Raw genomic sequence first — 16,515 nt, forward strand, 5'->3', positions numbered from 1 at the left:
ATGACAGACAGAGACCTTGTCTCAAACACAACAAAACCCAGTTGCAATAAAATTTAAGCCCACTCTAAGTTTAAGGTACCTTTCTCATTATATCAGTGAGTAATCAAGCCAATAAGACATTTTGATCAAGATATAATAGTCATTATTAACATAATGAGTGGATTAGATTCTAACCAAGAGCACAAGGGAACATGATGTCTTTGTCAGTCAAATATTGGCAAACACAGGGCATGAATGCCACACTCCATCACCACCTGCCCTATGACTACAGTGCTAATCAGTGATGGCAGCCTCTTCCAATTGATCAGATTGAAAACTTTTGCTTTCCTGAGGTTAGTCTGAGCAGCCAGCTCTATCAAGGACTTTTTGAGATATTGAGAAGATGCCTCTGGGATGTCCCTCACTAGCGCTGTGGAGATCCCAAGTTGAGAGCCATCTTACCATAGTAAAGACTGTGAGGCTGTAACATTAGACAGACAGAACTAGGTTAACATCCTGCCTCTGCCACTTTCTGGGTGACTGGGCAACATACTGAAGTTTTCTAATCCTTGGTTTCCACACTTATAAACTGAAGGTAAAAATACCTACCATATTGGATTTTTGGGAGGACTAAATGTAATTATCCATATGAAGAAAATGGTGGCCAGGCGCGGTGTCTCTTGCTTGTAATCCTAGCACTTTGGGAGGCTGAGGTGGCCGGATCACTTGAGGGTAGGAATTCAAGACCAGCCTGGCCAAAAAGGTGAAACCCTGTCTTTACTAAAATACAAAAAAATAGCTGGGCATGGTGGTGCACACCTGTAATCCCAGCTACTTGGGAGGCTGAGGCAGGAGGATCACTTGAACCCAGGAGGCAGAGGCTGCAGTGAGCCAAGATCAAGCCACTGCACTCCAACCTGGGCAACAGTGAAATGCTATCTCAAAAAAAAAAAAAAAAAGAAAAGGAAAGAAAATGGCATATACTACTAAACATATAGCTCTCTCCTCCAGTTCTCTCTTCTTTTTTCCTGATACTTGGTTCTGAGGTTTGTGTTTCAGTCACCAATACAGATCCTGGGGAGGAGTTTGTGGGCCAGCAATTTTCTCAGGATACCTAAAGTTTCACCCCCTTCAGGGATAACTGTTCTACCTGCTCTTAAGACTGGCTTTAAAGATAGAAATTCAACTCGTATATTGTTTGTGTATTCTACCCTTCCTTGAGTGAGGTTGAACTGGTAACACATACTTGTATTAAATATCATTGAACTGTAGTGAAAATGATAGGTTCAACCATTTGGAACTCTATCAGATGAGACATAAAAGTAGATTGTTCCAGTCCAATTTTATAACCCCCACTTTCCCATCCCATAGGACTCTCCAACCCTCTGTGGCAGGAGGGACCATACTTCCTGGTTTACACCTGTGGTCGTCATGGTATCATTGTTAACAGGGGTGGGGAAGGGTTGGGGGAATTTGATGACAACCTCTATTCTAGGTTCATTTAAGGTATTTTGTAAGGTGGGCAGGTTGAGGGGGGTCAATGCAGAGGGACTAAAGAATGAAGGAAGATTTTATAAAACTAAGATTCTGGTTTATTATTTGTCAAACTTCCCAGCAAGGCATTTGGGGAAAGATGGCTACTAGGACTCCCTGGGGGAAAATGGTCGTGTAGTGCCTTAGGGAGAGCTGGGGCAAAGTATCCCGATCCCAAGTGGCCTTGAAAACTTCAGAGCCACACATACTTAAGAGACCATGTACAGCTGGGCACGATGGCTCATGCCTATAGTCCCGGCACATTGGGAGGCCAAAGCGAGACGATCACTTGAGACCAGAAGTTCGAGACCAGCCTGGGTAACATAGCAAGACCCCATCTGTACAAAAAAAAAAAAAAAAAGAAAAGAAAAGAAAAAAAGAAGAAGTGAGTGAGTTGTGTGGACCCAAGTCCGGAGGGTCCTCCCAGAATATTCTGCTCTGCCCCTAATGGGAACATTTGCTGGCAGAAGACAGGGCAGGTAGGCTGCGAACTAGCTAGCAATAGCTGAGCTTGAATTTCTACCTAGCTCAATGAGACAGGACCTCAGAATAAGACTCAATTTCATTTTTAAAAAATAAAGGTAAGATTTCCTACACACTCTAGTTTGTAAAAGAAACTAAGTGCCTACCACAGAGAATTTGTCTATCACTGAACCACGGCCACCAGTATAACAGAAGTATTGTTTAATATTGTTTTGTTTAAAGAGATGGTGCTACAAAGAAACAAGTATAAAATTACAGTCTCTGCTTGTGTAAGGGAACAAGAGGGATTCTAGTAATTGATGCCCTATCAGAAAGACATTTTGTTTTCCAAAGAAACACAGCAGTTTTGTTGCCAGGATTAGAGAACATCGTCAATGGCTGGCAGAGTCAGGCTGAGAACCACAATGCATTTCGGTTGAAGGGCTTCTGAAGTTTTCAACCTATGTCCCCTTTAAGAACTTTCTTGGACACAGATGTACCTTTTCTCTTTTCTTCTGGAAAGCATAACAAAATGCACAGCAGCCACCCTCTTAAGAGGTGTTTCTGAACTCCTGAAGATCCTATGGCTAGATAAAGTCTCAATAGGAGACTAGTTGCCCCTACCTTGGCATCTTCCATTTTCTGTGTGGATGCCACAGAATGTGTTTAACACCTACAGAGAAACTCCAATGAAACACAGAAACTCTTTCTTTACAGGCAATGTCTGTAATTGGAAAATGTACCAACAATGTAACAGACCCACTTTACAGACATCAGTGGTTGAGTGAGATATGGGAGGTGGACGACATGCAAAAAGTGACCATGTGTTTTTCATTGGGTTGTGGCACCACAATATAGAAAGAATCCCAACTGGGACTGAAGTCTCTGTATGCGGCAGAATAAGCAGAGGGTTGGACTAAAGCATGAATTTGTTTTATAGATGAAATCTGTGCTGATACCACCAACAGAAACAAGCAGAGACCATGACACTGACTCGAAGCACAATAAAGTAGGTGTGACTTTTAATGCACATGGAAGAATCAAAACAAATGGATCTCCTATTGAACACTTAACAAAGCGTGAATGGGAACAGGTAGGTAATCAGGGTGTTCACTGCAGTGGCAACAATGACACCAGCATGCATGTTGTCCCTTATAATATATAGATAACAAGTGACTTTACCTTTACAAGCAGACCACATGATTCTCTTGGAATTCATCACTATATTTTTAACAACTTTATTGAGATATAATTCACATACCGTGTAACTCACCCATTTAAATTGTATAATTCAATGGTTTTTAGTATATTCACAGTATTGTACAACTAGCACCACAATCTAATTTTAGAACGTTTTCATCATCTGAAAAAGAAACTACATACCTATTAGCATCACTCCCCATTCCCTTCTGTAGCCACCCTGTGCCAGCTAACAGCCTTAGGCAACCATCAATCTACTCTCTGTCTTTACAGATTTGCCTATTCTGAACATGTTGTAGAAATGGACACATATGTGATGTTTTGTGTCTGGCTTCTTTCACTCAGCACAATGTTCTGGAGGCTCATCCATGTTGTAGCATGTATCAGTACTGAACATCTATTTGTTGCTGAATAATATTCCATTATATGGATATACACATTGTATTTATTCATTCATAAGTTGATGGACATTTGGGTTGTTTCCACTTTTTGGCTACTATGAATAATCCTTCTGTGAACCATCACATACAAGTTTTTCTGTGCATGTATGTTTTTATTTCTCTTAAGTGTGTACCTAGGAGTGGAACTGCTGAGTCATAAACTAATTCTAAATAAAGTTTAACATTTTAAGAAAGTCCCAAACTGTTTTCCCAAGTGGCTGCACCATTTTACATTTCCGCTAGCAATGGATGAACGTTCCAATTTCTCCACATCCTCTCTAACACTTGTTATTGTCTATCATTTTGATTTTAGCCATCCCAGAGGGTATGAGATGGAATCTCATTGTGGTTTTGATTTGCATTTCCCTAATGACTAATGATGTCAAGCATCTTTTCATGTGTTCATTGGATATTTGTAGATCTTCTTTGGAGAATTGTCTATTCAGATCCTTTGCCCATCTTAAAAACTGAGTTATTTATCTTTTTATTATTGCATTGTAAGAGGTTTTTCGAATATATTCTACATACAAATCCTTCATCAGGTATATTATTTGCAAATACCCTCTCCTATCCTGTGGGGTGTCTTTTCTCCTTTCTTGATGGTGTTCTTTGCAGTACAGCAGTTTTTAATTTTGATGACGCCCAGTCAAAATGATATATTTTTTCTCTTTGGTTGCTCATGTTTTTGGTGTTGTATCTAAGCTATTGCCTAACCCAAAGTCATAAAGATCTATTACTTTGTTTTCTTCTAAGGGTTTTATACATTTAGGTCCTAAATTTAGGTGTCTGATCCATTTTGAGTTAATTTTTGTATGTGGTGGGAGGTGAGATTCCAAATTCTTTCTGTTTTATGTGGATATTTAGTTATCCCAGCACCATTTCTTTCTTTCTTTCTTTTTTTTTTTCTTTTTTTTAAGACAGAGTCTCACTCTGTTACCCAGGCTGGACTGCAGTGGCACGATCTTGGCTCACTGCAACCTTTGCCTCCTGAGTAGTAGCTTGGATTACAGGCATGCATTACCACGCCTGGCTAATTTTTGTATTTTTAGTAGAGATGAGGTTTCACCATGTTGGCCAGGCTGGTCTCAAACTCCTGACCTTAGGTGATCTGCCCGCCTCGGCCTCCCAAACTGCTGGGATTACAGGCGTGAGCCACTGCGCCCGGCCACCAGCACCATTTCTTAAAAAGACTATACTTTCCTTATTAAATTTTCTTGACACCCTTATCAAAAAATCAGTTAACCATAATAAAAGGGTTTATTTCTAGACTCTTAATTATATTTCACAATCTCTATGTTTATCCTTATGTCAATACCGTACAATTTTGATTACTGTAGCTTTGTGGGAAGTTTTAACATTGGGAAGTGTGAGTTCTCCACTTTGTTCTTCTTTTTCCAGATTGTTTTGGCTATTCTGGGTCCCTTGAATTTCCATATGAATTTTAGGATTGATTTGTCAATCTCTACCAAAAAGCAGCTGGGATATTGGTAGGGTTGCCTTGAATCTGTAGGTCAATTTGGGTACTATGGCTGTCTTGAGATGTCTTTCCATTTATTTAGATCTTTAATTTCAACAATGTGTTTTACCTTTCAGTATACATGTCTTGCTCTTGTTTTGTTAAATTTATTCCTAGGTGTTTTTGATGCTATTGTAAATAGAATTGTTTTCTTAATTACATTTTGGATTGTTCATTGCTAGTGTATAGAAATACAACTGACTTTTATATACTGAGATTGTGTTGTGAACTTTGATAAACGTATTAGTTCTAATGGTTTTTAGTGGATTTCTTGAGATTTTCCACATACAAGATTATGTTATCTGTGAATAATTTTACTTCTTCCTTTCCAATCTGTCTGCCTTTTCTTTTCCTTTTTTTCTTTTTGCTTAATTGCCTTGTCTAGAACCTCCAGTACACTGCTGAATAAAAGTGAAGAGAGTAGATATCTTTGTCTTGTTCATGATACTGGGGAAAGCATTCAGTCTTTCATCAAGTATGATATTAGCTGTGTATTTGTTTGTAGTGGCCTTTTATTACATTGAGGAAGTTTCCTTCTAAGTTTATTGAGTGTTTTTATTGTGAAAGAGTGTTGGATTTTGTCAAATGCTTTTTCTGAATACATTGAAATGATGTGTTCTTTCCCTTTATTCTATTAATACGGTATATTATATTGATTGATTTCAGAGATGTTAAACCAACCTGACATTCCTGGGATAAATCCCACTTGGTCATGATGTATAATCCACCTTCTATGTTGCTGGCTTCCATTTGGTAGTATTTTTTGAGGATTTTTGCGTCTATATTCATAAGAGCTATTGGTCTATGGTTTTCTTTTCTTGTCATATCTTTGTCTGGTTTTGGTATAAGTTTGGCCTCATAAGAGGAATTGGAAAGTATCGTCTCCTCTTCTATGTTTTAGAAGAGTCTGTGAAGGATTGATTTTAATTCTTCAAATGTTTGATAGAATCCATCAGTGAAGCCATCTGGGCCTGGGCTTTTCTTTACAGGAAGTTTTAAAATTACTAATTTCAATATTTTTCCTTGCTATAGTTGTATTCAAGTTTTTTGTTTCTTCTTGAGTAGTTTGTGTCTTGGTAGTTGTGTCTTTCTTGGAATTTGTTTCATTTCCTGAAACAAATTTATTTCATGAAATTCATTTCATCTAGTATATCTAATTTGTTGACCTAAAGTTGTTTGTAGTACTTCTTTATTTTTTTTTCTCCTGAAAGTTTGGTAGTAATATTCCCTTTTTTTCTTGGTCAGTCTCACTAAGGTTTGTCAATGTTATTGATCTTTTTGAAGAACCAACTTTAGTTTTATTGATTTTTCTCGATTGTCGTCTATTCTCTATTTCATTTATTTCTGCACTAATTGTTAACAGTGGAGGGTGTCCAGGTTCTTGGCGTCTTGAACAATGAATTGGACAAAACGCACAAATGAAGCAAGGAAGGAATGAAGGGTTTTACTGAAACGAAAGTACACTCCACGGTGTGGGAGTGGCCCGAGCATAGGGGCTGAAAGTCTCTGTTATAGAATTTTTGGGAGTTTCAGTACCCCCTAGAGGATTCCATTGTTTACTTGGGGTACACCCTATGTAAATGCAGAGTTTGAAGTAAAGTTACAAAGTCGTTTACAGCGTAAGCCCAGTGGAGAGGATATTTCCTGTCATAGCTGAAGTGTGAACTGGCCTTATGTTCCCTGCCTCCAGACCTTATTTTCCTGCCTCATAATCTATCATTTCCTTCCTTCTGCTTGTTTTAGGTTTAGTTTACTCTTCTTTTTTCAGTTTCCTTAGAAGGTAATATCATTGACTTGAGATCTTTTTTATTTTTTAATAAAGATACAAATTTCCCTTTAAGTACTGCTTTAGCTCCGTCCCTTAAGTTTGCTATGTTATTAAACAATTGCTGCTGACTTAAAAAAAATAGTTTTGCTATGTTGTGCTTTTGTTTTCAATAGTATTGTCTAAATATCCTTGTGATTTCTTTAACTTATCTGTTATTTGGTAGTGTGTTGTTTAATTTCTACATATTTATGAATTCCCCATATTTCTTTCGTTTATTGATTTAAAATTTAATTTGATTGTGGTCAGCGAACACATGCTTTGCTTGATTTAAATTCCTTTAAAACTTTTTTTCTTTTTTTGGTAAATCCTTTTAAAATTTGTTGAGGCTTTTTTTGTGGCCTAGCATATGGTTTATCCTGGAGAATGCTCCATGTGCACTTTAGAAGACTATATATTTCACTCTTATTGGGTGGAGTGTTTTATATATGTCTCTTTGAACATATTTATAATAGTTGCTTTGAAATCTTTGTCTGCTAAGTCGACGTCTGGTCCCTTCAAAAGCAGTTTTTATTGCCTGCTTCCCCTCTCCGCACCCCCCCCCCACCCGCCCGTGTATGAGTCATACTTTTTTCTTTGCATGTCCTGTAGTCTTACATTGTAGTAACCCTAGGTAGTTATTCCCATGCCCCTCTGGGGCTTGTTGTTATTTGCTTTTTTGTTTATTTGTTGAGTGACTTGTCTGGACTAGTTTAGTGAAGTCTATTCCCCTTCAGTGTGCAGCCTCTGCTGTCACTCTTCACAGAGTGCTGCCTTGGGCATGCATACAGTTTCTCCGACCACCAGGGCTGGTGTGGATTTAATTGGGCTCTCTTTGACTGTCTCTTTCCCTGATCTCTCCTTTAAGCTTTGGACCCATCTGCCTCTATTTGAAGCAGTCCCAGCTGTTAGCCTTCACTAATTGCTAGCCGATTGCTCTATTGTTTTTAACAATGCCCTGGCCCACAGAGTGTTCTACAGTCTGATCCGATTAAAGTTGGACCCCTTTGCAGGGGCAGGGCTTTAACCATGTTTGAGGCTTACTCTGACCTCCACAAAGGCTCTTTTCTCGTCTGTCTCTCCCCAATTCAGTCTGTTAAATTTCTTCTAGCTGGGGTAGTTACTACTAGTATCTGGGCACTACCATCCTCCTCATAAATGCTTATTCCCAACATCTCCATTGTTTTCAACAGTGCCTTTAGGCATGAACTTCCTTACACTCTGTGCCGAATAAGGCCAGTCCCCTTAGGAAGAGTGGCAGTGCTCTGTTCTTGACCTGCCTCTTCCCCTGGGCCAAACCACTGTGCCATCACACTGCAGCTGGGAGCAGGGACAGTGACCCACTTCTCCAGTGACAGCTCCATTCCACAAGTGGGGTAGTAGGCAGGGATGATAGCCCCTGGTCTTCTTGGCTTGCCCTTCCTGGCATAGCACCTCCTCCTTATGATTGAGCAAGCATGGGGGCAGTTGGGGTCTAGCACCTGCAGGCTGCCATGCCTAGGATAGGGCTTCTGCCCAATGAGTGGGGGAAGTGAACCCCAGTCCTCTCTTCTGTGCTTGCCTGGAATCCAGCTTCTGTAACGCAGAGCTGGGGGGAATGAGGGATGCCCATCAGCTTGCTCCTTCTGGGGCAAAACCATAGCCCTCTACTGGGAGCTGGGGGGAAGAAGGAGCCCCGTCTTGGATGCGTCACTTGAAGTAGAGCATCCTTCATGCTGATCAGTGAAGGGGGTTAGAGTAGATCATGGCTCAAATGCCACAGACTCTCTCTGTTGGTATCAAAATTTAGTAAGTTTTCTTAAATGTTTCTCCATATGCTGTATGCCATTAGGACAATTTCCAGTGGCTTTAACTATTTTAATTTTTTTTAAGTGATTTTCCACTGGGCATGGTGGCTCATGCCTGTAATCCCAGCACTTTGGGAGGCTGAGGTGGGCGGATTGCTTGAGCCCAGGAGTTGGAGACCAGCCTTGGCAACTTGGCGAAACCCCATCTCTATAAAAAGTACAAAAATTAGCCGGGCGTGGTGGTGCATGCCTGTAGTCCCAGCTACTCAGGAGGCTGAAGCAGGAGCATGGCTTGAACCTGGGAGGTGGAGGCTGCAGTGAGCTGAGATCGTGCCACTGCACTCCAGCCTGGGCGACAGAGTGGGACCCTGTCTTAAAGAAAAAGATGTTCACAAGTTAAATGGTTGTTTCACTGGGGAGAGGGTCTGCCAAGCCCCTAACACTGCCATTCCTGTCATTATGTTGTCATTTTGAGAACTGTACTGAGTATGTCTATAAACATGGATGTAAAGGCAATAAGCCATGTACTCATCTTTGTGACAGCGTGCATATCCGGAGCTGCCTGTCTGGAGTCTCTGGCAGCTTCGGGCTTGGAGTAAGATCTATAAATATTCCTCTCATTCATTCATCCACTCAACAAGAATGTATTGATCACTCCTGAGTACTCTTGCTCATTTGTCTTGGTGAAATTTGGCGTTTTTCTAAATTTGCAGTCCTACATTTTAACTGCTTTCTTGTCAGTTTTTACCCCATATGGCAGGGATGAGTTCTTAAGAACAACAGCTATGTGTATTATCTCATTAAATCCTTAAAGCAACCTGATGACCTAGATAATATTATTCCTATTTCCCGAAAGAGGACACTGAAGCTCACATAAGTTGAATAATTTGCTAAATGATGGGTCTGGATTTGATTCCCAATTTGTTGGACTCTACACTTCTCATTTTTAACTGCTAGGTCATACCATGTCTCTCACTGTAGGAAAAGATGTTACAGGACACTGGGTTTTGTTTGTTTAGTTGGTTGGTTTTTTTTTTTTTTTTTTTGAGATGGAGTCTCACTCTGTCACCCAGGCTGGAGTGCAGTGGTGCAGTCTCAGCTCATTACAACCTCCGCCTCCTGGTTTAAGCAATTCTCCTTTCTCAGCCTCTGGAGTAGCTGGGATTACAGTCACATGCCACCACGCCTGGCTAATTTTTGTATTTTTAGTAGAGACTGAGTTTCACCATATTGATCAGGCTGGTCTGGAACTCCTGACCTCAGGTGATCCACCTGCCTTGGCATCCCAAAGTGGTAATCCCCAAAGGGATTATAGGCATGAGCCACTGTGCCCGGCCCCAGAATACTGTTTTTCAACTTCTTAGATGGGAATGTTATGACCTCTTAGAAAGGTCTTTTGTTGACTTTTCTTCAGGTTTCCTGTTCTGAAAGAATTGAAATAAAATTATTGGAAATGGACTAATGCTTAATGATAAAAGTGTTCTTCCTGTAGATAGAATCATAACCATAATAAGTAGCTTTCGTTTTCAGATATAAACACACATACATGCATTTGCAATGTCACAAGTACACATAGACACATGCCTACATGATGCTGGCTACATCTGTAGCTGGGAAACATAATTAAACAATTAGCAAACAGTGTTGAATTTCTTACTTCCCTTCAGTAATTGTTAAAGAAACCTCTATTTCTTGATCTGGGACGCTTATACCTTGATTGCTGAAAATGTTGACTAAAATGTGACTTCTGGTGTAAAATATACCCTGATCAATGAGGAGAGAGAGAAGTGGGGAGAGAGACTGAGGGAGAAATGGAATTCATCATTGGCTGTGAGTCCAAAATATTTAAAAATCAAGTAAGCATGAGAGGCATCTCATAGCAAGTAGGAAAGGATGCCTCCTTAAACCTTGACATCCAAATCCCAAAGACTGAAGTTTAGAACAAGCTCTTCTAGGATTATGGTGAATAAAGAAGATAATGTTAAAGAAATTGGAGCTGCACACAAAGAAAATTGTGGCCTCTGGAAGCCTAGATGAGTTAGAGCCTTAAGAAGTGGGAGGGAGGAGACTGGGGCTCATTATTCCATAACAGAGCCTCCCGCTCCCCAAATAATAGAGATACGGCATCTTGCAGACCCCACACACATGATCAGAGCTGACATTGGGTAAATGGGCCAGAACCTCATTTCTGATGTTTAATCATTTTAGTTGTGCCCCTAATTTTCTTTCCTCAGTTCCTGGTACATAGTGGATAAACACACACATAGTTATGCTAGAGCCGAAATTTCCAGATAAAAACAGAGCTCACAATTACTTTATTTCTTAATATCTATGAGCTATTTTGTATAAAGATCATATACTCTTTATTTTGTCTTGTAGTCATGGAAATTCATAATTCTTGGCAGAGTGCTATAGTTTAAATTTTCCCTTATGTTCACTGAGATGTGGGGATATATTTAATCAGAGTTAAGTCACTATACAGAGATGAATATGATACTCTTTAAGACAGACTTACAAAGAGACAGAGGCCAGAAAGCTTTCAAAAATAATTTTAATTATTTATAGCCTGAATGACTCCCCTCTCTTTATTCATTCATTTAACAGGTATTTATTGAGCACCTACTATGTGTCAGACACTGTTCTAGGCTTCTGGGAAATGTCAGTGACCAAATAAAGATCCGTTACCTTGCAGAGCTTACATTTTAGGGGGAGGAGTTAGATGATAAACAATACAATAATGAGTAAATGATATGATATCTTAAGTGCTACGTTCTTTTTTTTAAATTATTTTTAGACGGAGTCTCGCTCTGTCGCCCAGGCTGGAGTGCAGTGGCGCAATCTCGGCTCACTGCAAGCTCTGCCTCCCGGGCTCACACCATTCTCCTGCCTCAGCCTCCTAAGTAGCTAGGACTACAGGCGCCTGCCACCACGCCCGGCTAATTTTTTTGCATTTTTAGTAGAGACGGGGTTTCACCATGTTAGCCAGGATGGTCTCTACCTCATGATCCGCCTGCCTCGGCCTCCCAAAGTGCTGGGATTACAGGCCTGAGCCACTGTGCCCAGCCTTAAGTGATAAGTTCTATGGGAAAAATAAAAACTAGAGCAGAGTTCAGGAGAACAGGAAAACTGGACTTGGGGACAAAATTGCAATTTTTTTTTTTTTTTGAGACAGGGTCTCGCTCCTGTAGTCCAGGTGGGAGTGCAGTAGTGCAATTACGGCTCATTGCATCCCTGACCACCTGGGCTCAAGTGATTCTCTCACCTCATTTTTTAATTTTTTATAGAGACGATGTCTCACTATATTGCCCAGACTGGTCTTGAACTCCTGGGCTCAAGCAATCCTTCTTCCTCTGCCTCAGAAAGTGCTGGGATTACAAGCATGAGCCATGGCTCCTGGCCAAAATTACAATTTTAAATAACGTAGTCAGCAGCATTGAGGAGGCTCCCAAGAGGAAAATGACTTGATTGAGTTCTCTTGGCTGGTCAGGAATGATGGAGTAGGATTTGATCCTGAGGTTGACTTGAATGTCCATTCTCTTTTTCTGAAGGGATAGATGAGAGTAACAGGCATTCTCAGGAAGGACGTGACCTACTTTAGTCAGCCCTTATTCAATGAGGCCTAAAGGGTGGACAGGGAGCAGGAGGAAGGCATTTAAAGAAATCTAGGTACCTGGCTGGAAGGTTTGGGCTGAGCATGGCTTTTTTTTTTTTTTTTTTTTTTCTTTTTTTTGAGATGGAGTCTTGCTCTGTCGCCCAGGCTGGAGTGCAATGGTGCGATCTCGGCTCACTGCAGCCTCTGCCTCCCACGGTGAAGCAATTCTCCTGCATCAGCCTCCAAAGTAGCTGGGATTACAGGCGTCTGCCACCATGCCCGGCTAATTTTTGTATTTTTAGTAGAGGCAGGGTTTCACCATGTTGGCCATGCTAGTCTCGAACTCCTGACCTTGTTCGTGATCCACCCACCTCGGCCTCCCAAAGTGCTGGAATTACAGGGGTGAGCCACCATGTCTAGTCTGAGCATAGCTTTTAAAATGACATGGTCTAGGCCGGGCATGGCGGCTCACACCTATAATCCCAGCACTTTGGGAGGCCGAGGCAGGCGGATCACAAAGTCAGGAGTTCCAGACCAACCTGACCATCGTGGTGAAACCCCGTCTCTACTAAAAATACAAAAATTAGCCGGGCGTGGTGGCGTGCGCCTGTAATCCCAGCTACTGGGGAGACTGAGGCAGAATTGCTTGAACCTGGGAGGTGAGGGTTGCAGTGAGCCGAGATCACACCACTGCACTCCAGCCTGGGCGACAGAGCAAGACCCCATCTCAAAAAAAAAAAAAAAAAAATGACATGGTCTAGCTGGGCGTGGTGGCATGTACCCGTAATCTCAGCTAGTCGGGAGACTGAGGCAGGAGAATTGCTCGAATCCAGGAGGCAGAGGTTGCAGTGAGCTGAGATCACGCCATTGCACTCCAGCCTGGGTGACGAGAGCAAAACTCTGTCTTAAAAAATAAATTAATTAATTAATTTAAAATGACATGGTCAAAAGCTGGAAGGGAGGATGTATAACTAAGGGAAAATATGAAAGAATAGTGAATCTATAGTATTAATGTTTTTGAAGAGAGGCATTTAGACATACCTTTCAGAGCTATTAACTCTCCCTCGAAGCACACTTTTGGAGTCTGGATTACTTAGAGCTGCAGACATGCGCAAGGTGCTTCTTGAAGGATTTATTTTAGATTGAGGAGATTTAAAAGGCTGACACACAAATAGATTTTTGTTGACCAGGTCATATAAAAGCTGTAATTCAGTAAAACGTTCCAATTTTTTTGTTTGAAATTTTTCAGGAAAGAATGTTGTAAAGAATTAATTAGTCTTTCATGCAGTGATCACCCCAAGGCTTCTGCATTTCAGAGGATAATGTGTTGTTGAGATGAAAGAGATGGTTTCTACTGAGGAATTTGTTTCACCAACAAAGGGGCTTTTATGCAATTTTTTTGTGAGTTCTGGAATTAATCTTACGTTACCACTACGATCTGGGTAAACCTAGTCAAGTAAATGATTTCTAGACAGAAAAAAGAAATGCAGAACTCAGGGAATGGATTCTGAAGGACAAGCTCAGTTCTTAAAAACTGTTACCCCTTATGACTTAGAATCAAAGAAAAATAAGTGTTAGATATATCTTCCTCATTCCTTTGATGATGACTAAGGCCTGAATATGTTAAGTGATTTGCCCAAGGTGACTTAGGTAATTACTTGAAGTGCTAACTCCTTGGCCAGTGCTTATTCTAGTTCGACAGAGTCCCATCATATGTGCATTGAATTTATGTAAATTTCAATTATTGCATATGGCAAAAAAGGAGAAAAATGCTGGAAAATTTTATTTTCATATACTTTATCACATATATAAAATAATATATCCATATTTATATAATATATATAAAACATTCACATATCCATATTATTGTATAGAGTTGTATGCATACAATCATGTACAGTCAACCCTCCGTATGCACGGGTTCTGCATTGTGGACTCAACCAATAACAGATTGAAAATATTTGGAAAAAAAAAGAAAACAATATAACAATACAATATAAATTTTAAAATATGGCATAACAACTGTTTACATAGCACTTACATTGTATTAAGTATTATACGTAATCTAGAGATGATTTATAGTACAGATACTCTTTGATTTATGATGGGTTTATCTGGACTTAATTCCATCATGTCAAGGAGCTTATTCAATGCTTGTTGCTTTTGCACCATTGTGAAGTTGAAAATCGTAAGTCAGGGACCATTTGTAGACAGGAGGATGGGTGTGGGTTATATGCAAACACTATGCCACTTTATACGAGGGACTTGAGCATCCACAGATTGTAGTATCCTGGATGTAGGAGGTGGTCCTGGAACCAATCCACCTTGGATACTGAGGGGCAACTGTATATGTTAAGGGTAACTTAAGAGGTTTCCCAGGGGTAATTTTGGCTATAAATGATTTGCATCCCATGTAGAAATTGAAAGCTTAATCCCCTCCTAACAAAGCCCAACTCCTTGATTTCCATCTTTCCTCCATCATTATATTACAGGTCGAATTATGTCCCTAAACATGACGTCATGGTGTAAGAGCCAGATTTGACTCAGTTGAAAATGCAAGTGTTATTTTTGTCATAAACACCAGCAAAGGAAAGGGGTTCCATTATATTTATTCGTAGAGTAGGGTTGTGCTGATGTTGGAATTCAGTGGGAAGAAAGGAGCCCCCTGGGCTGACTCTTCTCTGGGTGGTTTTAACTGTCACTTCAATCATCAAAAACTCTGCAGGTGTCTGATGTGAGCCTGGTACAGGGTTTCTCTTTTCTCTAGTTCTGACCAGGTGCTTATTCCAGGGTAGCTCTCCTGCCAGTTCTGCTCTTTTCACCTCACTGTCTTTTTCCTCACTTATTTCTAGTTCTTCTTCCATACCAAACTTATAAATGGGTGTATAATCATGTTTAGCAATTCCTGGTCCTCTTCTCCAGACCTGATTTGGACCCACTAGAATAACTGCACAACTTCACATGCCTGCTTTTTCATGCACTCGAAAGAAACATGTGGAAAATATAGACTGTTAGAATCAGTCTGTTAGAATCTGAGATACTTTACAGGTCAACTGGTCCAAATGCCTGATTCTAAAGATCTCAAAAGTGAGACCCAGGGAGGATTTTCAAGGTTGTATAGCTTTAATGGCAGAGAGAGTTTTTCTCACTGCTCTTTAAGCTGTTATAGAAGTTTCAATAAAGAAACATTACAGGCCGGGCGCAGTGGCTCACGCCTGTAATCCCAGCACTTTGGAGGCGGAGGTGGGTGGATCACTTGAGGTCAGGAGTTCAAGACCAGCCTGGCCAACATGATAAAACCCTGTCTCTACCAAAAATACCAAAAATTAGCCAGGTGTTGTGGTAGACCCTTGTAATCCCAGCTACTCAGGAGGCTGAGGCAGGAGAACCACTTGAACCCAGGAGGCGGAGGTTGCAGTGAGCCGAGATCATGCCACTGTACTCCAGCTTGGGCAACAGAGTGAGACTCCGTGACAAAAAAAAAAAAGAAAAAAAGAAAAGAAACATTACAGATAGACAAGAGCCACAAAGAGGGAGCCTCCAATCTTTATGAAAAATATTATTTTGTTTTATTTTGAGATGGTGTCTTGCTCTGTTGCCCAGGCCACAGTGCAGTGGCATGAACATGGCTCACTGCAGCCTCAACCTCCTGGGCTCAGGAATCCTCTCACTTCAGCCTCCCAAGTAGCTGGGAACACATTCCTGCACCACCACACCTGGCTAATTTTTATTTTTTAATTTTTTGTAGAGATGGGGTTTTGCCATGTTTACCCAGGCTGCTCTTGAACTCCTGGACCCAAGCAATCCTCCCGACTCAGCCTCCCAAAGTGCTGGGATTACAGGCATGAGCCACTGTGCCTGGCAGAAAAATGATTTTAAAAATTTGGACCTTTAGTCCTGGACATCATGTAACCTGCATTTGCCTCTCCTGTGCCCCTAAGGAAATGTTATAATAATACAACACTTGTGGATTTAGAACACATTGTGGAAACCAGTCAGTTGCTAAATGTATTGCAGTAACTGAGAATGTACTTACCATTGAGGGGGGAAAGGTGAAGGAGATGCTTTAGGAGACACCCTCAGATAAACAGGTTTCCACATTTGTGTTGGGAAACAGCAAGGGCTTCCTCAGGCTATGTGCTCAACAGGACAAAAACCTGGCCCAGAGCCACAGCAGGAGACCTACTTTATGTCTTTGAACA

General features: G+C 40.8%; 1 protein-coding gene across 1 annotated transcript in view; it reads left to right on the forward strand.

Annotated features, from left to right (window-relative positions):
- Nucleotides 1–16,515, forward strand: part of PPEF1 (protein phosphatase with EF-hand domain 1) — a 136,711-nt gene that overhangs the window by 94,165 nt on the left and 26,031 nt on the right. Inside the window, exon 13 of the mRNA XM_012500894.2 lies at nucleotides 2,915–3,067. Within this exon, the coding sequence (XP_012356348.1) occupies nucleotides 2,915–3,067 (153 nt within the window). The remainder of the gene's footprint in view (nucleotides 1–2,914; nucleotides 3,068–16,515) is intronic.

The sequence above is a fragment of the Nomascus leucogenys genome, chromosome X (genome assembly GCF_006542625.1).
Source record: "Nomascus leucogenys isolate Asia chromosome X, Asia_NLE_v1, whole genome shotgun sequence".
In the NCBI taxonomy this organism is placed as follows: Eukaryota; Metazoa; Chordata; class Mammalia; order Primates; family Hylobatidae; genus Nomascus; species Nomascus leucogenys.